We start from the raw sequence: 27,608 nt of genomic DNA, 5'->3' as shown, positions 1-27,608 counted from the left end.
TTCTCAACGAGACGTTCCTTCATGGTTCTCTTTTCACATGATAGTCCCCCTCCCAACACTCATGGCCCGTTCCCTTGCTTTATTTTCCTTCTTGGCACTTTTCATATGATATACCATATATTTCACTTATGTATGGACTTTATTGTCTTGCTACCCTCCATTTGAAAGTAAGCTCTTTGTTCACATAATTAGTGATTAACTAATATTTGTTGGGTGGATGAAAGCAAGCACTGACTGTCAACTACTACCATTGGATCTGATTAACTTTGTCTCCTCATGCCTGGCCCCAGTCTGCACTTAGTAGGTGCAGGGTAATGATAATAAAATATCTAACACTTGGACAGGCATCGTGGCTCACATCTATAATCCCAGCACTATGGGAGACCAAGGCAGGATGATCACTTTAGTCTCAGAGTTCAACATCAGCCTGGGAAACATGGCAAGATCCTATCTCTACAAAAAATAAAACATTATCCAGATGTGGTGGTGCATGCCTGTAGTCCCAGCTACTTGTGAAGCTGAGGTGGGAGGATCTCTTGAGTCCAGGAGGTCGAGGCTGTAGTGAGCCATGATTGCACCACTGCACTCCAGCCTGGGTAACAAAGCAAGGCCCTGCCTCTATAAAATCAAATTTTAGGCGGGGGCACAGTGGCTCACGCCTATAATCCCAGCACTTCAGGAGGCCAAGACGGGTGGATCACCTGAGGCCAGAGTTCAAGACCAGCCTCGCCAACATGGTGAAACCCCACCTTTACTAATAATACAAAACTTAGCCAGGCGTAGTGGCACACGCCTATAATCCCAGCTAGTCAGGAGGCTGAGGCAGGATAGTTGCTGGAATCTGGGAGGCGGAGGTTGCAGTGGGCCGAGATCATGCCACTGTACTCCAGTCTGGGTGACACAGTGAGACTCCACCTCAAAAAAATTTTTTTAAATCAAATTTTAAAAATATCTAACACTTATTAAGGGTCTGCTACATGCCAGACATTCTTGTAAACATGTTTCTGGGCTTAAACCCATTAATTCTCACAATAACCCAGTGAGGTAGAGACTTTCATTATCCCCATTTGATAGAGGATGAAAGCTGAGGCACACAGAGGTTAAAGAGCTTACCCAAAACCACACAGCCAGTAAGTGGCAGCCTCAGGAGTGAAATCTAGCCAGCTCAGCCCTGTCACTGCAATGTTAAACCATTAATCCATGTTGGTCCTTTAAGTCAATCCTACTGAAATGTTTGTTACACGAATTCACTCATTAAACCTACTAGCCTGGGTATGGAGTATGGGACATGATTCCAGGTTACTTTACAAAAGTGTAACTCTTTTTTGTTTTGTTTTGTTTTGTTTTGAGACAGAGTCTCACTGTCACCCAGGCTGGAGTACAGCGGTACCATCTCAGCTCACTGCAAATTTCACCTCCTGGGTTCAAGCAATCCTTGTGCCTCAGCCTCCGGAGTACCTGGGACTACAAGCGCGCACCATTATGCCCGGCTAATTTTTGTGTTTTTAGTAGAGACAGGGTTTTGCCATGTTGGCCAAGCTGGTCTCAAACTCCTGACCTCAAGTGATCTGCCTGCCTCAATCTCATAAAGTGCTAGGATTATAGGCTTGAGCAACCGCGCCTGACCCAAAAATGTAATTCTTTGCCTATAGATTTTGTCATTCTATTGCTTTGCAGACATTTCATCCAGTTCCCTGCATAAGGAGGCCTCTTGATGTCAGAGACCCTGCCCAAAACACTGCTACCCCAGCAGCGGCTCAGATACCCTGGAAACACTCACCAGGCATAGGGTCAGAGCTGGGGATCTTGTCACTGCTGTTCCGAACAGATCCAAAGACAGCCCAAAGGAATTCTTTAGGGGGCAAGGTCCTGGCCATCTTGGAAGCTGTTTGTAGAAGGATCTCAGGAAACTGTGTGAGAGAAGATGAAAGAAGATGAATAATAATTAAAGCCTCTTAAATACAGATTGAAATCAGAATTGAAACCGTCACACTACTTACTGCCTTCATTCTTTGTTATAGCAACTTCTCATATAAATCTAATCCCTAGTCCCACTAATGTGGTCTCTATAAAGAATCCTATAAAATGATACTCAACCTCAATAAAAATCCAATAAAGGCTAAAAAACATAAATACATCACTTTTCACTAGATAGTCAAAAATAAAATAAAGTGCTAATACTTAATGTTGGGCACATTCATTTTTCTGTGGGACTGTCAAATTGTGCAGTATTAGCAGAGCAATCTGATAATATCAACAAAAAATGTAGGCTAGGCCAGGTGCAGTGGCTCACACCTGTAATCCCAGCATTTTGGGAGGTCGAGGTGGGCAAATCACTTGAGGTCAGGAGCTCAAGACTGGCCTGGCCAATGTGGTGAAACCCCGTCTCTACTAAAAATACAAAAATTAGCCAGGCGTGGTGGCACGCGCCTGTCATCCCAGCTACTTAGGAGGCTGAGGCAGAAGGATCACTTGGGCCCAGGAGGCGGAGGTTGTAGTGAGTTGAGAGCATGCCACTGCACTCCAGCCTGGCGATGGGAGTAAAATCCTGTCTCAAAAAAAAAAAAAAAAAAAAAATGTATATGTACCTACCCCTTTTTTGGTTTGGTGCTATTTCAAAGTTTTTATTAAACTTTATGTTTGATATACTTTGGATGTGTACCCCACCCAAATCTCATATTGAAATGTAATCCCCAGTATTGGAGGTGGGGCCCAGTGAGAGGTGATTGGATCATGGGGGCAGATTTTTCATGAATGGTTAAATACAATCCCCTTGGTACTGTCCTCACAATAACGAGAGCATTCCCTCGAGACCTTGTTGTTTAAATGCACGTAGCACCTCCCCCATCACTGTCTTGCTCCTGCGGGGGCGAAGTAAGACGTGCCTGCTCCCTCTTCGCCTTCCGCCATGATTGTAAGTTTCCTGAGGCCTTCCCAAGAGCTGGGCAGATGCCAGCATCATGCTTCCTGTACAGTCTGCAGAGCCATGAGCCAATCGATCCTCTTTTTTTTTTTTTTTTTTTCCAGACAGAGTCTCGCTTTGTCACTCAAGCTGGAGTACAGTGGTGGGATCTCCACTCACTGCAACCTCCACCTCCCAGGCTCAAGTAATTCTCGTGCCTCAGCCTCCTGAGTAGCTGGGATTACAGGCATGCAGCACCAAGCCAGGCTAAGTTTTTTTTATTTTTAGTATAGACAGGGTTTCACTATCTTGGCGTGGCTGGTCTCAAACTCCTGGCCTAAAGTGATTCACCCACCTCGGCCTCGCAAAGTGCTGGGATTACAGATGTGAGCCACTGTGCCTGGTGGTGTTTGTTTGTTTTTTGTTTTTTGAGATGGAGTCTCGCTCTGTCACCCAGGCTGGAGTGCAGGGTGCGATCTCAAGTAACTGTAAGCTCTGCCTCCAGGGTTCACGCCATTTTCCTGCCTCAGCCTCCTGAGTAACTGGGACTACAGGCACCCACCACACACCTGGCTAATTTTTTGTATTTTTTAGGAGAGACGCGGTTTCACCGTGTTAGCCAGGATGGTCTCGATTTCCTGACCTCGATCCGCCCACCTCGGCCTCCCAAAGTGCTGGGATTACAGGCATGAGCCACTGCGCCTGGCCCTTTTTATTTTTTATTTTTAAATTTAATTTTATTTTAAGTTCAGGGGTACATGGCAGGTTTGTTATATAGGTAAGCTTGTGTCATGGAGGCTTGTTGTACAAATTATGTAATCACCCAGGTATTAAGCCTAGTACCCATTAGTTATTTTTGCTGATCTTCTCTCTCCTCCCACCCTTCACTCTCCAATAGGCCCCAGTATCTGCTGTTCCATTCTATGTGACAATATGTTCTCATCATTTAGCTACCACTTATAAGTGAGAACATGTGGTATTTGGTTTTCTGTTCCTGCATTAGTTTGCTAAGGATGATGGCCTCCAGCTCCATCCATGTCCCTGCAAAGAACACGATCTCATTCTTTTTTACAGCCACATAGTATTCCATGTAAACCTCTTTTGTTTATAAATTAGCCAGTCTCAGGTATTTCTTTATAGCAATGCAAGAATTGCCTAACACAGGTCAGGTGCAGTGGCTCACACCTGTAATCCTAGCACTTTGGGAGGCCCAAGCGGACAGATCACCTGAGGTCAAGGGTTCAAGACCAGCCTGGCCAACATGATGAAACCCTGTTTCCACAAAAAATATAAAAATTCGCTGGGCATGGTGGTGTATGCCTGTAATCCCAGCTACTCAGGAGGCTGAGGCAGGAGAATCACTTGAACCCAGGAGGCGAGGATTGCAGTGAGCTGAGATCGTGCCACTGCACTCCAGCCTGGGCAAGAGAGCTAGACTCTGTCTCAAAAAAGAAAAAGAGAATTGCCTAACAACATTTATCATGAAAAGGAGGTGAAGAAGGGTTGTCTCAACATCCTGGATGGAGACTAGCAATGAGGGGACTTAGGGGACTTTGGGTTGCCTTGGAGAAAGTGCTGTTTCTCATCTAGAAAGAATACACTTTGTCAAGACTTGGGATATTATTAGGAGGCCTGTCCGTGGGCCCAGAGAATTCATCAAGCCCTACAAACAGCTATGCCTCTCTGGGTCCCAGCTCACCCAGAGAGAAAGCCTCTCAGCCTATGTATCTCCCCTTTCTAGACTCATCTTCAGAATTAGAGTCACCGTCTAGGCCAGCAGTTCTCAACCCTGACTGTACATAAGAATCACCTGGGACACCCAGAGCCAGCTCCTACAGATTCTGACTAGTTGGTCTGGGCTAGATACCATGGACTGGTCCACCTTGGAATCTCCCCAGGTGATTCTAATGTGCAGCTAAGGTGGAAAGCAACTGCTCTAAGACAGTTAACTTTTAGAAAGCAATGTGCATAATGGAGTGAATGGTATTTTCCATTTTGTATTTTTTAAAGAAGAGTGTATATATGCTCCTGTGTTTTTAGTAGAGACAGGGTTTCACCATGTTGGCTTGTTATATAGATATTTTTACACGTATATAAAACTTGTTATATAGGTAGTCAGGATTTTTTTTGAAAGGATGCAGAAGAGACTGGGGACAGCAACTGCCTCTGAAGAGGGAAGCAAGGGAACTACAAGTCTGGGGTGGGAGGGAGACTTGCCTCTCATCCTATTACCTTTAGTGCAATTGGGATTTGTTAATCAGGAGCATGTATTACTTGTTTTATTAAACATTTCCAGTATTTAAAAAAAGAGTGTACAGAATAATACAACAAAACACCCATGTCCTCACAACCCAGCTTAAGAAATAAAACATCACAATATAAATAATAAGTCCCTCCTTCACTCTTTGCCTTCCTCCTTCCCCAGAAGTAACTGTCACTCTGAATTTGGCATTCACTTTTACACTTCTCTTACATATAAACTTGGTTTACATATGCTTTAAATTAATTCAGCTAGTATTTATTTATTTACTTCATATCCTACTATAGATATTCTTTTGCAACCTGGGTTTTTTTTAAATTCTACACTGTGTTTTTGAGATTTCACAGTGTTGATACAAGACTTTTTCAATTTCAGAAGTTGATTTTTTTAAGATTAGATAGATATATGTATGTTCTCACTGATATGTGGGAGCTAAACTATGAGGACCCAAAGGCATAAGAATGATGCAATGGACTTTGGGGACTTGGATGGAAGATTGTGGGGGACAAGGGATAAAAGACTACAAATATGGTGCAGTGTATACTGCTCGGGTAATAGGTGCACCAAAATCTTACCAATCACCACTAAATAACTTACTCCTGTAACCAAGTACCACCTGTACCCCAATAACTTGTGGAAAATAATAAATATCTAAACATAGAAAAAAACAAGGAAGGAAAAAAATAGATGGATATATAACATTTGTGCATCAGGGCCAGGCAAGGTGGCTCACGCCTATAATCCCAACACTTGGGAGGTTAAGGCGGGCAGATCACTTGAGGTCAGGAGTTCAAGACCAGCCTGGCCAATATGGTGAAACCCCATAGCTACTAAAAATATATAAATTAGCCGGGCATAGTGGCAGGCACCTGTAATCCCAGCTACTCGGGAGGCTGAGGCAGGAGAATCACTTGAACCCGGGAGGCGGAGGTTGCAGTGAGCCGAGATTGCATCGCTACCCTCCAGCCTGCGCAACAGAGGGAGACTCCATCTCAAAATAAAATAAAATAATAAAATAAAAATAAACATTTGTGCATCAACTGCTTATAACCATATATTTGGACATCCAGAATATGATTTTACTGTGACTGGACTTAAGAATGTGTGCTGCACATGTGTAATCGTAGGTGATGTTCTGTGTGATCAGGCCCTGCTGAGTATGTGTGACCATATGTACCTTGCGCCTGAAAGTGCAGGTATGAGAGTGTGTGGATATGCTTTGTGGGGAATCTGATTGTCGTTCAGCAAACATTCACTCCTTTCCTACCCTCCACCTCCTGCCCCATTAAAGTTGGTCTTGGTCATGTAACTTACTTTGGCCATTGGAGTGTGGCAGAAGTGACAGCGTGTCAATTTCCAGCCTAGGACTTAAGGAGAATTGTACTTATCCCTTCTCTTTTTGGTAGTTTCACACCTTCATGGTGAGAACAAGTTCTAGAGGCTGGGCTCCAAATGCAGCCTTATAGAGCAGGGCTGCTCCAGTGACCCACAGATCAGGCAGCAAGAAACATATGCGAATTGTTCTATGCCCTTGAGATTGTGTGGCTTTGTTACACAGCAAAAATGACTAATTCATGCTTATTTTCCGTGTCCCTTGACCTAGACTATCTAACTTCTGGAGCCTTACTCCAAGAAAAGTGTCATGCCCAAATGTAATAATCAATAAAGACTTGTTATTGGATTAAATGTGTCTGCACATGTGATTGCATACACTGGACATATATGTGCATGTGCCTAGGGCACCAGCCAGTGTGAGAGCCAGAACAGATGTGGATGTGAGATGCACACTAATAGCAGAGTGGTAGCTAAGTGATGCCCGTCTGCACACATCTGCCTGGGGGGCCACACAAAAGGGCCTGAGTTCATTTAGCTGTGGCCTCACTCCCTTTTCCAGAACCTTGCACATCCTGGAATGGAGCTGGAAACATCTTAGCCCTTTGAGGCAGGGAGGAAGCTTCCAGAAGCTTAGACCGCAGTATAATTGACCACACTTTCTCTCCCCTTCAAACTCCTTCCGCCTTCTTAAGATGAAGCACAACATTACCTTTGTGGCTATAGAGCTTAATTCATCTCCTGAGAAAAGTACTAGAAAGGGTCCCAAGTCCTTCGTGGTCTCGGCTGTCCAGTGCTGAGGGAGTCTAAAAAGATATAATAACCAGTAAAGTGAAAAAAGCATGCTGTGGTTGACATCTGTTGCCTTTTCCCCCAACACTCTTGTCTTTCAGGAACAGATTGTCTTATACTCAGAGAAACTGTCAATCACATGGTCCCACTTCCTTGATCAAGAAAATTGGCATGTGATACAGGCTGACCAATCAGAGTCATCCCTGGGAATTTTGATGGAACTATCAGAGAAGCTCTCCTTTCTCTGGTATCTCTGGCTGTAAAGAGGATATTGGAGGACATTCGTATTACCAAGTGGAAAAAGTAAAGACCACACCAAGGAACACAGAGTTGAGGGATGGGAGGAACGTATTCCTGATGATGTCATTTGAGACACTGGATTCAGCCACGCCTGAAGACAACCAGTGGAGTTTCCCATTACATTCCATTCCTGAATTCAATACATTCTCATTCTCTTTAGTTTGAATTAAATTATTGAATTTCTGCCATTTACATCAGTGTTTCCTTCCTCCTCCTCCCCGATAGAAGAGTAATTATATATCTCTTCCTTTTAATTTACCATAACAGTCTTTTCCTAGAATAAGAAAAAAAAACTTTCTCTTGAACTTGGCAGGATAAAATAAAAGCACTGACCCGGAATCCACTGTTATTCTTATGTAGATCATAAATGCCTACAGTGAAGAGCATTACACTATCTTTGGTGACATCTCTAAAGGAGGTCTGCCCAATTAGCAGTGACAGCTGGTGGCAATGCAAAATCATACAGCCACTTTGGAAGAACTTTGGTGGTTTCTTACAAAAGCAAACATGTTTTTGCCATATAACCCAGCAAACACACTCTTTGGCATTTACGCAAAGGAGTTGAAAACTTATGTCTACATGAAAACCTGTATATGGATGTTTATAGCAGCTTTATCCATAATTGCCAAAATTTGGAAGCAACCAAATGTCCTTCCGTAGGTGAAGGGCTAAATAAACTGTGGTTCATGAAGACAATGAAATATTATTCAGCACTAAAAAGAAGTGAGCTATCAAGCCAAAAAAAGACCTGGAGAAAACTTAAGTACATACTACTAAGTGAAATAAGTCTATCTGAAAAGGCTATCTGCTGTATGGTTCCAAATATATGATACTCTAGAAAAGGCAACAGTATCAGTGGTTGCCAGGAATTAGGAGTGAGGGAGGAATGAACAGGCAAAGCCCGGAAGGATTTTTAGGGCAGCGAAAATACTCCAAATGATACTATAATGGTGAATACATGTTATTATATACTTGTCTGAACCCATAGAATGTAAAGCACCAAGAGTGAACCCTAATGTAAAATACAGACTTCGGGTGACAATGAGAATCCAATGACAATAATGTCAACATAGGTTCATCAGTTCTAACAAATGTACAGCTTTGGTGGGGGATATTGATCACGGGGAGTTTATGCATGTATGGGGTCAGAGGGATATGGGAAATCTCTATCCTCTCCATTTTTCTGAGAACCTAAAACTGGTCTTAAAAATAGACTCTAGGGTCAGGCATGGTGGCTCACACCTATAATCCCAACACTGTGGGAGGCTTAGGTGGGTGAATCCCTTGAGCCCAGGAGTTCAAGACCCACCTAAGCAACATGATGAAATTCCATCCCTTAAAAAAAAATACAAAAATTAGCTGGGTACAGTGATGTGCACCTGTGGTCCCAGCTACTTGGAAGGCTGAGGTGAGAGGATCACCTGAGCCAAGGAGGTTGAGGCTGCAGTGAGCCATTACTGTGCCACAGCACTCCAGCCTGGGTGACAGAGCAAGACCCCATCTCAAAAAAAAATATATATATATAGTCTTTAAACTAATAATAATACCACTGCTGTGCATCTGTAAAGGGCCATGTTTTCCAAATTTCCCCTTCATATGCCAAGCTGTGTAAGTAACAACTCTTTGAGATTTGTAGAGAAGCTACTATTGATTCCATTTTACAGCAAATCTGAAGCCAAGGCCAGGCGTGGTGGCTCATGCCTGTAATCCCAGAACTTTGGGAGGTCGAGGCGGGTGGATCACGAGGTTAGGAGATCGAGACCATCCTGGCCAACGTGGTGAAGCCCTGTCTCTCCTAAAAATACAAAAATTAGCTGGGCGTGGTGGCACATGCCTGTAATCCCAGCTACTCGGGAGGCTGAGGCAGGAGAATCGCTTGAACCAGGGAGTCAGAGGTTGCAGTGAGCCAAGGTTGCACCACTGCACTCCAACCTGGCCACAGAGTGAGACTCCGTCTCAAAAAAAAAAAAAAAAAAAAAAAAAAAAATCTGAAGCCAAAAGAAGAAAGTTCACATTTCCAAAATAAGCCTAATAATTTTATCTCATCCTAAGCCAGAGACTCTGTTTGCAGGGCAGGAAAGCCAAGGTTGAGTGTCCCTCCACAGAGCATACCACAGCCCCAAAAGCCAAGCCCAGCCACTCCTCACCCGTACTGTCCCAGGAGCTTGAGCCTCACTGCAGCCTTTTGCTTGGGGTTGAGGTCTGGACAGTCTCTGAGGCCGTGTAGAGCAGTTGCCCAGGCCCTGGGGGAGATCCCCCTGTCGATGATGGCTGCGGGCAAGTGACACAGCAGGTTCCCCATGATGTCCACAGTGTACTCATCGGCAATGGAGTTGTCCTAAACCCAAAAAGTGGAGCCAATGGGCAGTTCCAGCAGAGCATAAGATCATGAACCATTAGAAATATATCCTGTGAGGTGGGCACTGTGGCTGACACCTATAATCCCAGCACTCTGGGAGGCCGAGGCAGGCAGATCATTTGAGGCCAGGGGTTCAAAGTCAGGCTGGCCAACATGGTGAAACCCCATCTATACTAAAAATACAAAAATTGGGCCGGGCGCGGTGGCTCAAGCCTGTAATCCCAGCACTTTGGGAGGCCGAGACGGGCGGATCACGAGGTCAGGAGATCGAGACTATCCTGGCTAACATGGTGAAACCCCGTCTCTACTAAAAATACAAAAAACTAGCCGGGCGTGGTGGCAGGCGCCTGTAGTCTCAGCTACTTGGGAGGCTGAGGCGGGAGAATGGCGTGAACCCGGGAGGCGGAGCTTGCAGTGAGCCAAGATCACGCCACTGCACTCCAGCCTGGGAGACACAGCGAGACTCCGTCTCAAAAAAAAAAAAAAAAAAAAAAAAATACAAAAATTGGCCTGGGGTCGTGGCGCATGGCTGTAGTCCCAGCTAGTCAGGAGGCTGAGGCACAAGAATCACTTGAACCCGGGAGGTGGAGGTTGCAGTGAGCCGAGATGATCATGCCATTGCACTCCAGCCTGGGTGACAGAGGAAAACTCTGTCTCAAAAAAGAGAAAAAAAAAAAAAAAAAAGTTCCAATCCCAAACTTCTTAAAGACTCCAGGATCTGAATTGCCTACCTGCCACAGATTCCTAGAGATGGAAGGGGACCTGATCTTCCCCAGGGATGCAGGCCTCAGAAATCTGGAAAACCCTGGCTTGGCACACCAGGAGCACTCAGTAATTGAGCACTACTGTCATTGTTACTGCTCTAAGAATATTCCAGAGTTCAACCACCATTATACTATTAGCACCACAACAACGAAAACAGCACTTCAAAGTCTGTGTGCCACTTGAAAGCCTTCAAAGCTCTTTTGCACTTTTGCAAAATGACAAAAATTGTTGACATTTGTTGTGTGTTTCCTATGTGCACTGTCCTGAGTATCTACGGGTCTCAATTTAGTCATCTTCAAAGTAACTGTAAGGAGTAAGTACTACTATTATCCATTTTTTAAAGAAAAAGAAACTGCCAGCTAGTGGCAAGGCTAGGATTCACACCCAGACAGTCTGGCCTTTGAGCCTTTACATTAAATAACACATTGCCCATGTCATGCTCTCAATACCCTATGAGGAAGCTGGGTACAGTGGCTCACATCTGTAATCCCAACACTTTGGGAGGCCAAGGTAGGTGGATCACCTGATGTCAGGAGTTTGAGACAATCCTGGCCAACATGATGAAACCCTGTCTCTACTGAAAATACAAAAAATAGCCGGGTATAGTGGTACACACCTGTATTCCCAGCTACTTGGGAGGCTGAGGCAGGAGAATCGCTCAAACCTGGGAGGCAGAGGTTGCAGTGAGCTGAGATCGCGCCACTGCACTCCAGCCTGGGTGACAGAGTGAGACTCTGCCCCACCCCCAAAAAAAAAATACTCTATGGGGGATGTGCTATTACCCCCACCTTACAGATGAGAAGACTGAGGCTCAGGGAGGAAAGGTGATTCGCCCAAAGCCACATAACCAATCACTGGCACCCAGTCTCTGGGTACTGTGCTCTTTCCATTCCTCCAGAGTAGCCTCCCCTCCTTTGGACCCTGGAGCAGAAGTCTCCAGAACCAATGGCCAAGATTGTTCCAACCAGCAGCTTTACAGTAAGCTTCAAGACCCACAAGTCAGACTTCTGGACATCAGAGCAGGCTCAAGATCCCAGCCAGATCCCTCACAGGGCTCCCCAAGATGGCCACAGATACCCAGAGGGAGGGAATGCCCAAGAAGAGTTTTCTTACCAGGCACTGCTGCACTTTCCTGAGGACTGAAGTCTTTTTGTGGGAATCTAAAACCAAGGAATCCAACCAGCTCTTCCCCAGGCTGATCAGAAAGGGCACACACTGGGAGGCTGGGACAGAAGCCAGGTAGCGGGCCCTGGAAAGGGATGTGGAGAACAAGAGGAGGAACACGTGGCTGCTCCTGTTGACCCCTAAAATCAGGGTCCACATGCCCAAGAGCTCATCCCAAAGACGTTCTTTAAATGTTTGTTCTCCCCAGTGATGCTTTGGCTCCCTGCAGCAGGTAGCAAGTCTCCCACCCATCATGCTCCTCTTCTATGGGTGGGAACAAACTTCCCATCATGCTATCTCTTCTATGAATGGGCAACAAACTTCTCATCATGCTCTCTTCTATGGGTGGGAGCAAATTTCCCATCATGACCCTCTTCTATGGGTGGGAACAAACTTCCCATCATGCTCCTCTTCTATGCCCCAGAGCATTGATCAGATAATGGGTTCTCCATAAATAAACATGTTGATTGATGGACTGGTTGAGGGGAGATGAAAAAGAAAGGAAAAAGTAGATGAAAAAAGAGACAAAGAGGAGAGAGAATAAGTAGAAAGTGAGAAAGAAAGATAAGAAAAAGAGTGGAAAGAGAAATTCTGTCATCTCCAGTCCAGAACTCTGCCTTCAGCTCTTGATCCTTCAGCTCTTGACCATGTATTCTCAACAGGGTCAAGGTCACCCTCAAAAAGGAGAAACTGGTTTGGATGGGGGATAAAAAAGACTGTTATGATCTGTGACCCACTGAAACTCATTCCTACTCAGAATATTTTTCCTCAGTGTATAATTTCTTTCATTCAGGAGAAATTAAAATTTTCTCCTTTGAAAGGCAATAATAAAAGTTGAGAAAAGCTGCATGAAACCCATCCGGCCTACTCAACCCCACCACTCAACTGTTCCAAAACCAGATTCAACATCTTCTCCCAAACATGTTCTTCCACCTCTGTGCTATCCCACACTCCTTTCTTTCTTTGTCCCAAGCCTGTTATTGCTATCTCCTTAGTATTATCCCAATCTGTTCTTACTTCCGGCTGGGTGTGGTAGCTCACACCTATAATCCCAGCACTTTGGGAAGCCAAGGTGGGTGGATCACCTGAGATCAGGAGTTTGAGACCAGCCTGAGCAACACGGTGAAATCCTATCTCTACCAAAAATACAAAAATTACCTGGGCATGGTGGCATGGACCTGGGGTTTCGACTACTCCAGAGGCTGAAGTGGAAGAATCACTTGAACCTGGGAGGCAGAGGTTGCAGTGAGCTGAGATCGCACCACTGCACTCCAACCTGGGTGACAGAATGAGACCCTGTCTCAAAACAACAACAACAAAAATCTATTCTTACTTCTCCATTCCCAGTACCACTGTCTTATTTATTTCTTCATTCATCCAGCAAATACCTACAAAACATCTACAGTAAGTCAGGCACTATTCTAGGCACCAAATATAACAATGAACAAGACACAAGTGGTCCTGCATTCATGGTGCTTAATTCTAGTAGAGAGAAGAAACACAGAAACCAATGAATAAAACAGGTCATTTCAGCTATTAATAAATGTAAGGAAGAAGGCAGGCACAGTGGCTCACGCCTGTAATCCCAGCACTTGGGAGGCCAAGGCAAGCAGATCACCTGAGGTCAGGAGTTTGAGACCAGCCTGGCCATCATGGTGAAACCCTGTCTCTACCAAAAAATACAAAAATCAGCCAGGTGTGGTGACACACACCTGTAATCCCAGCTACTGGGGAGGCTGAGGTAGGAGAATCTCTTGAACTCAGGTGGCGGAGGTTGCAATGAGCCAAGATTACACCACTGCCCTCCAGCCTGGGTGACAGAGGGAGACTCTCAAAAAGTAATTAATTAATTAATGTAAGGAAGAAAATAAAATGGCTCTGTAAAAGAGAATGACAATGGGGATAATCAAACGAGCCCCTTCTAAGGCAGTTCCATTTGAGCTGAGACATGAATGAGTGGAAGAAATGCCATGCCAAGATCTGGGTTACTGAAATAATCTTCAGCTGTCTCCCTTCTTTCCATTCATCCTCCCTGCATTCTGTCCTCCATGTGGGTAGTGGCTATGATTGTTCTGAAATATAAATCTGATGGCTGCACACAGAATATGAGTGAAACTCCTCACTTCACAAAGCCCCCATGATCTGATGTTCCTTACTTCTCCGGCCTTCTCTCCCCTATCTACTCCGCAGATATACCCCCATGTGTTCCCAGAGTGATTTGCTTTTCTTACCCACTGCTGAACCGGACATCCCCATTCCACTGCCTGGAATGTCCATCTTAAACTCTTGATCTAGCACTAGTTCAGTCTCCTCTGTCTCTCCAGTCTATAGGTGATATTCTCTCCTCTGTGCCCAGTGCTCATTATCCCTCTCCTTTGCCTCTCCTTTGGAAAGCAATAAAAAAGTTGAGAAAGGCTGCCTGAAACCCATCTGGCCTACTCAACCCCACCACTTGACTGTTCGAAAACCAGATTCAACATCTTCCCTGAAACATGTTCTTACACCTCTGTGCTAACAGAGGTGTAGAACAGCACCTGGCTTTCTAGGAAAGCACCTGGTTTTTCTCAGAAAACCATCTCTCTCACTCTAAGACCTTATGGTTTCTCTCCAGCCCCAGGGGTGCAATACAGATTAAAGTCAGTCAAAGTTACCCATCCTCCCAACCTCACTGATTGGTTCAAGGAAAACAAATTCGCCCAATTAAGGTCAATGAGAGTCAAACCCAAGACATGTATTGAGAATGATGGGAAGAGAATGTTTTTCTCTTTTCCCTGAATATGAAGCTGGGAAAATTTAACCTTAGATCTGCCAGGGTTTCCACAGAGAAAGAACTTGCCTGATAGTGAAGCCAGCAGAGATAAGCTGGGACAAGAGACAAATGACATCATTTGAACCCCTAGATCCAGCCATGCCTGAAGTCCCTCTCAACTTTCCAGTTACCTGAACCAAAAATTCCCTTTTATTGCATAATCCAGTTTCAGTTTCAGTTCTGTTGCTTTCAACCAAATATCAACCTGATACTATAATTGGCTTCATGTTTGTCTATTCCCTCTCCCACCATGAGATTATAAGGTCTGATAAACTAATAGGAATTTCTAAATTTTCAGATAGAAAATTTAGCTATCTGAGAACTAGCATACAGCAAGTACTCAATGAATTTTTTTTTTGAATGAATGAAGACAATAAAAGCAAAATAAGGTAGAAGGAAATAAAGAAGGAGAAAAGGAGAGAAACAATGTCCAGATCATGTTTGAAAAGCAGGGCTACCCTGCAGGCCTGAAAGCTCACACATGCCAGGAGAAACACCTACTACTCCCATCAGCCCTGATTCCCCTGAAGCCTGGCACAGCCACAAAGCCAGGCCAGATGGGACCTGCCTCACTGACACCCAGTCAGGCTTCGGTTGCTTTGGCTTGGTTTTTACATAACATGAAAAGCAAGAAGGTCTGTCTGAAATGTCTATATGATACTCAGAATTGAAATCCTGGATCTCAAGGGCTTAACTCTCTAAGGCACGCTCCACTCTGCCTCTAGTTCCTCAAAAAAACCCAGTGGGGAGAGAATCACTTTGACTTCAGTGATTCCCACCGATCTTACTGCTGAGCCAGAAAGTGGGGGCTGATGTTCACTTACGGGAGTGCAGCCAAGAGGAAAGGTGGCATAGACAACCTGGAAACTTCCCAGTATTTCCACGCCAAACAATTAACCTGAAAGATTAAGCAGTTCTGGGGATTTAGTGCAGTAAGAAGAAGAATAAACACAAGTAGTGCTTTCCGTGTGCCAGGCACTATTCTAAGTGCTTCATATGTGTTCACTTATGCAATACAGCACCCTATGATGTAGGTACCACTACTCTGCCCAGTTTATGGATGAGAAAATTGCAATAACAAACATTAACACAGACATTTAAGTGTGATGCTCATCGCAATTGTTTTATATCTGCAAGAAAGAGAGATATAATTTTAATATTCCTCAGCAGGGGATTGGTTAAGTAGATTATGGTATATACATACAATGGAATAGTGCACCTACTTTGTTTTAAATAAGGTAGATTTATATATATGAACATTAAATGATGTCTGTGCTATTTTATGCATGTGCATATACATATATAGTTATATTATAATGTAAAAACCACAAATGAGCTCATATTGTACACACTATTCTGTTAAACTATATATATAGCTTAACTACACATATAGTTATACAGTTATATTTAACTATATATAGTTATATTTAATTATATATAGTTATACATAGCTTAACTATATATATCATTATATATATAGTTACATATCTATATATATATATCTTAGCTATATATATAAACAGAACAGTGTGTATAGTATGAACTCACTTGTGGTTTGTTTGTTTTTTTGAGGCAGAGTCTCACTCTGTCACCCACTGGTACAGTGGCGTAATCTCAGCTCACTGCAACCTCCGCCTTCCTGGTTCAAGCAATTGTCCTGCATCAGCCTCCCAAGTAGCTGGGATTACAGGCACCTGCCACCATGCATGGCTAATTTTTTTTTTTTTTTTTGTATTTTTAGTAGAGATGGGGTTTCACCAAGTTGGCCAGGCTGGTTTCGAACTCCTGACCTCAAGTGAGCCACCATCTCGGCCTCCTAAAGTGGCGTGAGCCACTATGCCCAGCCCACTTGTGGTTTTTATATTACATGTAAATAGATAAGTTTTTTTAAATTTGGTTTAGAGTTAGAGTCTCACTCTATCACACAGGCTGAAATGCAGTGACTCGATCATAGCTCACTGCTGCCTTGAACTCCTGGGTTCAAGTGATCCTCCTGCCTCAGTTTCCCAAGTAGCTAGGACTACAGGCGTGTGCTACCACATTTGGCTAATTTTTGTACTTTTTGTACAGTTAGTCTTGCTATATGTTTCCCAGGTTGGTTGCAAAGTCCTGTCCTCAAATGAACCTCCCACCTCAGCCTCCCAAAGTGCTAGAATTGCAGGCATGAGTCATTGCGCCTGGCCTATATTTTATATGTAAAAGAAAACTCTCAAAAATGATAGCAAACTGTTCTTTATAGTTACCTCTGAAACACGGTTGCTCACCTCAGTATTATTGACATTTTGGACCAGATACCTCTGTGTACCGGTGCTGTCCTACACATTGTAGGATGTTGAACACCACCCCTGGCCTCTACCCACTAGATGCCAATAGCTCTGCTCCAGTTGTGACAACCAAAAGTGTTTGCAGACATGGGCCAAAAGTCCCCTAAGAGGGCAAAACAGTACTCTGTTGAGAACAACTGCTCTGGGGAAAATTTGGGGAAATTTTACTTTCTCTGTATTGTGGTTTTTTGTTTTTGTTTTTGTTTTTTTTGTAATAATTATGTGTTTTCAGGATGGGCATGGTGGCTCATGCCTGTAATCCCAGCACTTTAGGAGGCTGAGGCTGGTGGATCGTTGGAGGTCAGGAGTTTGAGACCAGCCTGGCCAACATGGTGAAACCCCATCCCTACTGAAAATACAAAAATTAGCCAAGTATGGTGGTGGGCACCTAGAATCCCAGCTATTCAGGAGACTGAGGCAGGAGAATCACTTGGACCCAGGGGCGGAGGTTGCAGTGAGCCAAGATTGAGCCACTGCATTCCAGCCTGGGCAACAGAGCAAGGTCCTGTCTCAATAATAATAATAATAATAATAATAATAATAATAATAATAATAATAATGTGTTTTTAGTAAAAATATAAATGAGAAAGGCAAATTATCTAATTAACTGGTATGTGAAGGCTCTGAGAGCTGGAAGCCTAGGAAAGCACCTTCACTGGGGTAACTCTTCCTGCTCGAACATGTAGGTCTTCCTCAAAGCAGGTCTGACCTCCATCCATTTGCTCAGTTACTGGCTTGCCCACCTGGGCAGGTCTTTTAATATAGTTCAGTGGTTTGTACTAGCAAACCGATTAGAAATGCAAAGTCCCAGGCCTCACCCCTTACCTACTATATGTAAAACTCTGGGAGTGGGGCCTCCAATTTGTGTTTTTACAGCCTTCCAGACAATGCTGATGCAAGCTCAACTTTAAGAATCACTAACAGAATTAACAGCCCAAGGGAATGAGAGAGCTTCATTAAAACTTTGCATATTCCTCTAATGATCTTGAAGGATTATACAGCAAGCTCTCTATGCTTCCTGATTTTCTGGGAGATAATTTCCTCTTTGGAAATTCTTCATTCTAGTCTGAAACGCAAGGCCAGAGTTGAGAAGGTGCTTTTTCTACCCATTACAGGAGTCTGTAAGCCAACGGTTCACACCAAAAGTTCAAATGCTGCAAGGCCTGTGTTTACTAGCTTAGACCCTGTGAAAAATCAGTCACTGGCTGGGTGCAGTGGTTCATGCTTGTCATCCCAGCACTTTGAGAGGCTGAGGCAGGAGGATCACTTGAGCCTAGGAATTTGAGACCAACCTGGGCAACATATCAAGACCCTATCTCTACAAAAAAATAAATAAATTAGCCAGGCATGGTGGTGTGTGCCTTTAGTCCCAGCTACTCAAGAAGCTGAGGCGGGAGGATCTCTTGAGCCCAGGAGGTTGAGGCTGCAGTAAACCATGATCGTGCCACTCTACTGCAGCCTGGGCGACAGGGCAAGACTCTGTCTCAAAAAAAAAAAAAAAATCAGTTACTGCTTCTAATCTCCCCAAAGGGTTAAATAGCCTCCATAATCTTTTGGAAAATGAAGTTTTAAGTGAGAAAGAAAATGTTCTCAGAGTACTGTTCGCATTCACAGCTACTCCTGGAAAATGTTGGAATATTAGCTAGAGGATCACCTTTCATCTCACGAGAACGTAATTACGAACACACAAAATACTATCCCTTATGAATATATTTTAAGGTTCAAATTTGAGTATGGAATAACCAATCTGTTGATACTCTGGCTGTAGAGATGTGGGTATTTGGAGCTGTTTAAAAAGAAACTGGAAAAAACCTGGCTCAATCTTTGGCCCTAAGTCATCACTTGCATCTAAATAATTCTGGCATAAAGATCTTTAGACGCCACAGCTAATTCAGGCCCAGTGACTGGGGTAGGGAGTGAGAATTAGAAGCTGAAAAATGCTTTAACGGTACCTGATACGGTGAAAGTAGGGCGAAGTTGTTCTGAAAATCCTGGAAATGGGCCAGAAAGAAGTCAGTGCTCATGGCATCAATGTGTGAGCAGGTCACGCCTTTGACCAGCTGCCCAGCACTAGAAAACAAAACAAGGGACTCAGGAGAGGAAGGAGGTGAGGAGGAGAGGAAAGAAAGAGCAAGAGAAGGCAGATATGATCAGACACAAGCTACAGATGTGACTGCCTAACTCTCCCTCCTGGGAAAGTAGGCTGCTCTGGCAAAAGGTTCTGAAGGGCCTGTTCGGCACCCAGGCCAAGTTACATTTTCCTACCTCAAAAGCTCCTCAGGCCTTCTGGTGGTCTTTAACAGAAGCTCATACAGGAACAGAGCCTGCGAGAAGAGAATGATCGACAGCACTGATGGCACACTCAGCGTGTGCCCAACACTGTGAGGCCCCATCAGGCAGGTGCTCCACAAGCCCATTTTACAGATAGGGAAATGGAGGCTTAACAGGCTATGTGAGTTACCTAGGACTACACCATCGCTAAGTGGCAGTGCCTGGATTTGAACCAGCGTCAAGGTAATTCCACAGCCCTGTTCTCACACTCCACGTGATTCTCTGCGCCCCATGAGGCAGATGAGAGGCAAAGATGTTGGTGGCAAGGCTGGAGTTTTACTTCCTGTGATTTACAAAACTGCTGACCAGTTGAGAACTCCCTGTGGCTCCTACTTACATGTGCACCTGCCAGGTCCTGAACACCAGGCATCCCAGAATAGACCAGGATGGGCTAGAAAGCACCAGCAATAAAGTACCCGCAGCCAGCAGCATGCACTCCCTTCAAACCACCCCCCAATGAGCACTCTAGAACAATGCCAAGTAGACAAGGGAGTCATTTGTTTTAAGGAACATAATTTTACAGAATCCCTAGCTTGCAGATGCAATCAAGTACTACATTTGTCTATTTTATAGACTCTGAAACTTTGGGCATCATTCCCCAAACAGAATAAATTATGATCTAGCGTTAGATATGGTAGCTGAGAGCCAGAAAGCAGCACAAAAGCCCAGGCAAAAGGAGTGGGTGATGGAGGGAAGTTCTGGACACTGTTTATGGCCCCAGAGATTTCCTTGGGCACAAAGTCAAATTCGGGGACCCTCCCACGGTCTTTCCCCATCTCAGGAAATGGCAATCCCATCAGCTCAATGGGACAAAAGTATCTTGAAGTCTTTGGTGGCAGGAGATATTTTCCAAAATAAAACTATTGGCCGGATGCCCTGGTTCACACCTGTAATCCCAGGACTTTGGGAGGCCAAGGCGGGCAGTTCACTTGAGGTCAAGAGTTCGACACCAGCCTGGCCAACATGGTGAAACTCTGTCTCTATAAAAAACACAAAAATTAGCCTGGCATGACGGTGTGTGCTTGTAATGCCAGCTACTCAGGAGGCGGAGCCATGAGGATTGCTTGAACTCGGGAGGAGGAGGAGGTTACAGTGAGCCAAGATTGTGCCACTGCACTCCAGCCTCGGTGACTGAGAGAGACTCTGTCTCAAAAAATAAAACAAAATAAAATAAAACAGTTGCCACTGTTACTAAATTTAGAGGTGGTTTGTGACACAGCAATAGATAACCGGGATATCATCCAGCCTCATGAGAGACCCTGAGCAAGAGCCCCTGCAACAGACAGGGATTTGTGTCTGGGATTTCATTCAGTTTTGCACTCTCAGCACTGTGAGCGGTGCCTGGCGCATTGTTGGGCGGTGCTTGATAAACATTTCCTGAGAGCATGTAATGAAGATTGACTGGATACAAAGGAAGTCAAGGACGGTACTAAGGCAGAGCATCCACTTCAACAGCACCATCCCCCCAAGTGGCCTCAATGCTCACAGCATTTAATAACACACATAATAGCCGCAAATATTTATAGCACACAACCCACGTGGCATATAACAGTGACCCTCATTTTATTATCAAAATTATCCCCATTTTGCACATGAGAAAACTGAGGCCATATAAGGACCTTCTCCAAAGCTAATAAATAAGTGGGAGCCAGAATTCATGCTCAGGTGTTGTCTAACTTTTTTTTTAAGAGACAGGGTCTTGCTCTGTTGCCCAGACTGGAGTGTAGTAGTAGCATAACCATAGCTCACTGCATTGTGGAACTCCCAGGCTCACATGATCCTCCTGCCTCAGCCTCCTGAGTAGCTGGGACCACAGACATGCATCACCACGCCTGGCTAATTTTTTAACTTTTTGTAGAGACAGGGTCTTGCTGTGTTGCCCAGGCTGGTCTCAAACTCCTGGCGTCAAGCGATCCTCCTGCCTCAGCCTGTCCAACTTCTTAACACTATACTATTCTGCCTCCTATACTAATCACACAGAAATAAATTTCTTTTATCAAATTAACTTTAAAACAGACCATTCATTCTCACAAGACAGAGAGTCAGAAATACAGGATCGATCTGTGCTTCATGGCAGTACCTGGCTCCTTCCAAGTTCCTTATCCTTCAGGACTGTAGAGTTGAATCCAGGTTGCCTCCTTAAATCAAAGAGAGACACTTCCTTAAAGAAAGCCCCTTGTATCTCCACAATGCCTGAGGCAGTGTCTCCAGCTTCCACCATCTGCCAAAAGTGAGAAGCATCAAAACAACCTTGTAAAAAATGCACTGAGCTTTAAGGAAGGGCCGGACACTACAACACAGGCAATAAAATCCATCAGACCGGCTCAGCAACCCTAGGAAGTGGAGAGTAGCATCATCCCCATTTCACAGGTGAGGAAACAGAGACTTCAAGTGTGATGAGTTGAAAGTCAGTAAGTGAGATTCAAGCCCAAGTCTGTCTGATTCCAAAACCCATGCAACTCATGCTCTTTATTTCTTTATTTTAACTGTATGGGCTACTTGCTATCTGTAAGATGTTGGTGTTTTAGGCCAAACCCCTTAGGTTTTTTGTTGTTTTTTTTTTTTTTTTTGAGATGGGAGTCTGGCTCTGTCGCCAGGCTGGAGTTCAGTGGCACAATCTTGGCTCACTGCAATCTCCACATCTCCACCTCCTGGGTTCAAGCAATTTCCCTGCCTCAGCCTCCCGAAGAGCCAGGACTACAGGAGTGCACCACCACGCCCAGCTAATTTTTTGTATTTTTAGTAGAGACAAGGGGTTTCACCATGTTGGCCAGGCTGGTCTCAATCTCCTAACTTCGTGATCTACCCACCTTGGCCTCCCAAAGTGCTGGGATTATAGGCGTGAGCCACTGCACCTGGCCAAGTTTTGGTTTCTTAACAGATTTTGCCATTGGACAGAACAGACCTGATAGGGCAAGATGTCAAAAGACTCCCTGACAAGTAAAAAAGGGGCCAGGCATGGTGGCTCACGCCTGTAATCCCAGAACTGTAGGAGGCCGAGGCAGGTGGATCACTTGAGCCCAGGAGTTTGAGACCAGCCCAGGCAACATGGCAAGACCCCATCTCTAGAAAAAACACAAAAATTAGTGAGCAGCACAGGTCTGTAGTCCCAGCTACTTGGGAGGCTGAGGTGGGAGGATCACCTGAGCCCCGGAGGTGGAGGCTGCAGTGAACCAAGATCATGCCACTGCATGCTGACTGGGGTAATAGAGGAAGACCCTATCTAAACAAACAAACAAAAAAAACAGAATACAGACATGGCTGTGGACCATGAAAAGGGCTTTCAGATGCACCCTAGAACTTTGGGGTTTACTTTTAGATTTGAAAAACAAATTTGAGGCCAGGCACAGTGGCTCACACCTGCAATCCCAGCACTTTTGGAGGCTGAAGCAGAAGGATTATTTGAGGCCAGGAGTTGGGCAGCCTGGCAATACAGCAATACTCCATCTCTACGAGAAATGAATAAATTAGCCAAACATGGTGGCTTTAGGCCAGGAGTTCAAGACTAGCCTGGGCAACATAGCAAGACCATGTCTCTACAAAGTTAAAAAATTAGCCAGGCATGGTGATGCATGCCTGTGGTCCCAGCCACTCAGGAAGTTGAGGCAGGATGATTGCTTGAGCCCGGAAGACTGTGATGAGCTATGATCGTACCACTGTACTCCAGCCTGGGCAACACAGAAAAACTGTCTCAAAAAAAAAAAAAAAAAAAACTTGAAGTGTTATAAGATCAGGAAACCTGATTTAAGAAAAGTCTTCTAGGCCAGGCGCCGTGGCTCAAGCCTGTAATCCCAGCACTTTGGGAGGCCGAGGCGGGTGGATCACAAGATCTGGAGATGGAGACCATCCTGGCCAACATAGTGAAACCCCATCTCTACTAAAAATACAAAAAATTCGCCGGCCGCGGTGTTGGGCACCTGTAGTCCCAGTTACTTGGAGGGCTGAGGCAGGAGAATGGCGTGAACCCAGGAGGCGGAGCTTGCAGTGAGCCAAGATCGCGCCACTACACTCCGGCCTGGGTGACAGAGCAAGACTCCGTCTCAAAACAAAAAAAAGAAAAAAAAAAAAGAAAAGTATTCCAGATTAGATTGTCTGGGAGAACAAAGGGTTCTGGGAAGAATGACAGCATGACCGAAGGGCTCTGTCTGGAAAGGAGGGAAGGTGTGCCACCAGGAGAAGGCAGAGCCAAGACACCAACGACTGAGACAATCCCAGCCCTGCGTTCATGGTCCAAAGTCACACCCACTCACCAAACCCCAAAAGCACACCCCGTGACATGTGGCTGAGCACCAGACATCATCCTCTCACCTTGCTGAGGATACCTTGCTGCTGGGCAGGTGATAAGTCAGACAGGTACTGGGAAACGGCACTTCTCAGGACCTGCGAGAGGTCCTTGCAGTTCATGCTGCAGAAGGCCTGGGTGCTGACCCCGGCCAGCAGCGCGCCCATCTGGCTGACATTGTAGAAAGACAGCACCTGGAAGAGGAGCAGCCGCACAGTCAGGCTCTGCTCCCACTTTTCACCTCTCCAACATGCACTCAGCCCATCTATGTGCCAAGTATTGGGATAGGTGAGACCTTAGGGGCACAGCAGTGAGCCAGACAGAGGCTGCCTCCACAGGCCTTCCTTCCTTCTATCAAATCAAGAAAGAGAGTTTGCCGGGTGTGGTGGATCACACCTGTAATCCCAGTACTTTGAGAGGCCAAGGCGGGTGGATCACCTGAGGTCAGGAGTTCAAGACCAACCTGGTCAACATGGTACAACCCCATCTCTACTAAAGATACAAAAATTAGCCAAGTGTGTAGCAGGTGCCTGTAATCCCAGCTACTTGGGAGGCTGAGGCAAGAGAATTGCTTGAACTCAGGAGACAAGAGGTTGCAGTGAGCCGAGACTGTGCCATTGCACTACAGCCTGGGCAACAAGAGCAAAACTCCATCTCAAAAAAAAAAAAGAAAAAAGAAAAGAAAGAAATTATACGTGGGTTTTTTTCCTTCCTTTAGAGTGAAGATGCTAGAAAGTTTTCCATATAACCAAGGACATGCTTTGGTTCTATGAAAAGACAGCTGAGTGGGTTCCTTCAGTTATTCTGTGTATAATGGGTGATCTCATGCTGTCTTCAAAGAAGGCATGACCTTTTGACCTCTTGCCTTCTGAGTAAAAGTGGCCTCACCCCTCAGTAGGAAGAGTTGGATATTAGAAAAGAAACAAACCACTTTGTCCTGGGTTAGGAGGGAACACAACAGTCTCCCTAACTCCCTAAAATCAAATTCAGAGAGGACTGTCAAGATGGACCCATGGAGCCCCAATCGAGGTCCAGAAACAAGGATTCAAAGCCTTCAGCGTAAAGTCACCATGAGGCTAGAAGAGACCAGATGAATGGGCTGGCCCGGTACCTGAGTCAGAAAGTGGAAATGGGTGGGCATTGGTCATGGTGTCATGCTGGAGACAGTGACCGCCAGAGGTAAACAACACGCCTCTGAGGCCAGGTGCCCTGGGTTCAATCCCAGCTGCGTAACTTTGATGTGGCCTTTTCCAGTTCTCTTACACACTCTGTACCTCACATGAATGAACTGGACAATGAAGATGACAGCACTACTGACTTCAGAGGATTGTTGGATTAAATGATTAACTCACTTAGAACACAACCTGGCACATAGTAAGTGTTCAGTAAATGTTTGTTATTCCACATCCCCCTCCCTTAGCCCCGCGATGGAGGAAGCAGGCTAGGACCAGCCCTCGGAGCTACAGCTGCCCTTCATCTCCCTCTCGCCCTCCCCACCGACATCCTGCTCCAGTTCCCACTTGGATTTACTTTGGAGAATGTGGTTGAAATATAGCTGGCTCAGAACCATGACATACCAAACCTAGCTTTAAAAACTTGAAGAAATTTAAAAAGACTTGGATGCCAAGAAGAAATCCCCTACTCCTGCTCTTTGGGCGGCCAAGGCGAGTAGTTTGCTTGAGCCCGGGAGTTTGAGATCTGCCTGGGCAACATTGCAAAACCCCATCTCTACAAAAAAATACAAAAAATCAGCCCAGCATGGTGGCACACCCCTGTGGTCCCAGCTACTCAGGAGGCTGAGGTGGGAGGATCACCTGAGCCTGGGAGGTCAAGGCTGAAGTGAGCCAAGATCAGACCACTGCACTCCAGCCTGGGCAACACACTGAGACCGTGTCTCAAAAAAGAAAAAAAGGGGAAGAAACCCCTCAGTTCCTGAGGCCGACTCCAGCACTGCCTTCTGGGTGCATGGATTCTACTCTATAACTCTTAAACCCCTTTACCACCTGAATCAAAAGCTTTTGTTTTCATTTCCAACCTCAGTGATTTTCTTCTTTATGAGACACTGTGGTATTTCGCTTTAGAGCAAGCAAAATGGAGCCCCTTACATTTTCAACATCTTCACCTCTTCCCATATCCTCCTTCCAGCTGCATGGGAGGTACTAACACTGGAATTATGGTGCTAGGTTAGTAAACATGACCTTTATGGAGTAGTCTCTCTTTTATTCTTTGAGATTTCTACTACTTTTTTTTTTTTTTTTTAAAGACAGAGTCTTGCCCTGTAGCCCAGCCCAGTCTGGAGTACAGTGGCACGATCTCGGCTCACTGCAACCTCCTCTGCCTCCCGGGTTCAAGCGATTCTCCTGCTTTGGCCTGGAAGCAGCTGGAATTACAGGCGTGCACCATCATGCCCAGCTAATTTTTCTATTTTTAGTAGAGACAGGGTTTCACCATGTTGTCCAGGCTGGTCTCAGGCTCCTAGCCTCAAGTGATCCATTCATCTCGGCCTCCCAAAATGCTGGGATTACAGGCATAAGGCACCACGCCCAGCCTACTACATTTCGTCAAAAGAAAAATTGATGAGTTTTGTATAGTTAGTCAGACACAGTTAACACTGAATTCACAGTTTAGCAATTATAATGGATGCTTGTTAAACATCTGATAGTAAATTATGTTGTTTCAAAGTAATTAAAATTAATATCCAGAAGCCAAAAATAAATAAATGTTTATTATTATTATTTGATTGGAATGGGTCCTAATCTAATCCTTGTGAGCCAGTTTGCATCCTGGGAAGTGGCCAGGAGTGTGGACTAAATGAGAAGGACACCAAAGGCCAGGCGCAGTGGCTCACACCTGTAATCTCAGCACTTTGGGAGGCCAAGGCGGGTGGATTACGAGGTCAGGAGTTTGAGACAAGCCTGGCCAACATGGCAAAATCTCGTCTCTGCTAAAAATACAAAAATTAGCTGGGTGTGGTGATGGGTGCCTGTAGTCCCAGCTACTCGGAAGGCTGAAGCAGGAGAATTGCTTGAACCTGGGAGGCAGAGGTTGCAGTAAGCTGAGGTTGTGCCATTGCACTCCAGCGTGGGCTACAAGAGCAAACAAACAAACAAAAAAAGATGACACCAAAATGCTTAGAACTCAAGTCTCTCATATTTGGAGCCCTCTGGACTGGACCCAACCCAGGGACACTAATTGTCCCCAAAAGAATGTCCATTGTCTACCCCAGGAGCAGCTAGAACACAGATTAAGACTCCTGTCCCCACCAAAGAGGACTGTCTGCCTGACAGTTCCTTCTCTGCAGCCCAAGATTGGAATAAAATAGCATCATCCCTAAACCCAAAGTAATGGCAAAAACTGTGATTGCTTTTTGCATCAACCTAATAGCAGCTCAACAGCAGGCAGGAAAATCCTGGGATAAGTCCCACACGTTGATCCCACTCAGTGATGACTAACGCCCCTTGAGCTCATACTCTGTGGTGTCACCTGGTGGTCTAGCTTCTTCATGTGTACCAACTCACATAATATTTGCAGCAATGCTACAGGGTAAGTGCTACTGATTTGTTATTGTTGTTGTTGTTTAATTTTTTTTTTTGAGACAGGGTCTTGCTCTGTTGCCCAGGCTGGAGTGCAGTGGCACGATCTCTGCTCACTGCAACCTCCGCCTCCCAGGTTCAAGCCATCCTCCTGCCTCAGCCTCCCAAGCAGCTGGGATTACAGGCGTGCACCACCACGCCCAGCTAATTTTTGTATTTTTAGTAGAGACGGGATTTCACCACATTGATCAGGCTGGTCCCAAACTCCTAGCCTCAGGTGATCCTCCTACCTCAGCCTCCCAAAGTGCTGAAATTGCAGGTGTGAGCCACGTAGCCCAGCAGTAAGTGCTATTGTTGTCCACATTTTACAAATAGAGAAACTGAGGCAAAGCGAAAGTAAGCAAATTGCCCAGTGTCACAGAGCTAGTAAATGGCAAAGCGAGGATTTGAACCCA

General features: G+C 45.1%; 1 protein-coding gene across 2 annotated transcripts in view; it reads right to left on the bottom strand.

Moving 5' to 3' along the window:
- The window catches only part of OTOA (otoancorin), a 96,482-nt gene that overhangs the window by 22,345 nt on the left and 46,529 nt on the right, over positions 1-27,608 (bottom strand). For both annotated transcript variants that reach the window (XM_005591453.5, XM_065536845.2), the window contains exons 14-22: positions 23,647-23,814; positions 21,419-21,559; positions 19,273-19,331; positions 18,960-19,077; positions 15,508-15,581; positions 11,824-11,959; positions 9,734-9,924; positions 7,207-7,300; positions 1,781-1,910 (exon numbers count right to left, since the gene is read on the bottom strand). In XM_005591453.5, coding sequence (XP_005591510.3) covers positions 1,781-1,910; positions 7,207-7,300; positions 9,734-9,924; positions 11,824-11,959; positions 15,508-15,581; positions 18,960-19,077; positions 19,273-19,331; positions 21,419-21,559; positions 23,647-23,814 — 1,111 coding nt within the window. The remainder of the gene's footprint in view (positions 1-1,780; positions 1,911-7,206; positions 7,301-9,733; positions 9,925-11,823; positions 11,960-15,507; positions 15,582-18,959; positions 19,078-19,272; positions 19,332-21,418; positions 21,560-23,646; positions 23,815-27,608) is intronic.

This window comes from Macaca fascicularis, chromosome 20, assembly GCF_037993035.2.
Source record: "Macaca fascicularis isolate 582-1 chromosome 20, T2T-MFA8v1.1".
Taxonomy (NCBI): Eukaryota; Metazoa; Chordata; class Mammalia; order Primates; family Cercopithecidae; genus Macaca; species Macaca fascicularis.
The sequence above is the reverse complement of the archived record's forward strand: the minus strand, read 5'-3'. Positions and strand labels throughout refer to the sequence as shown.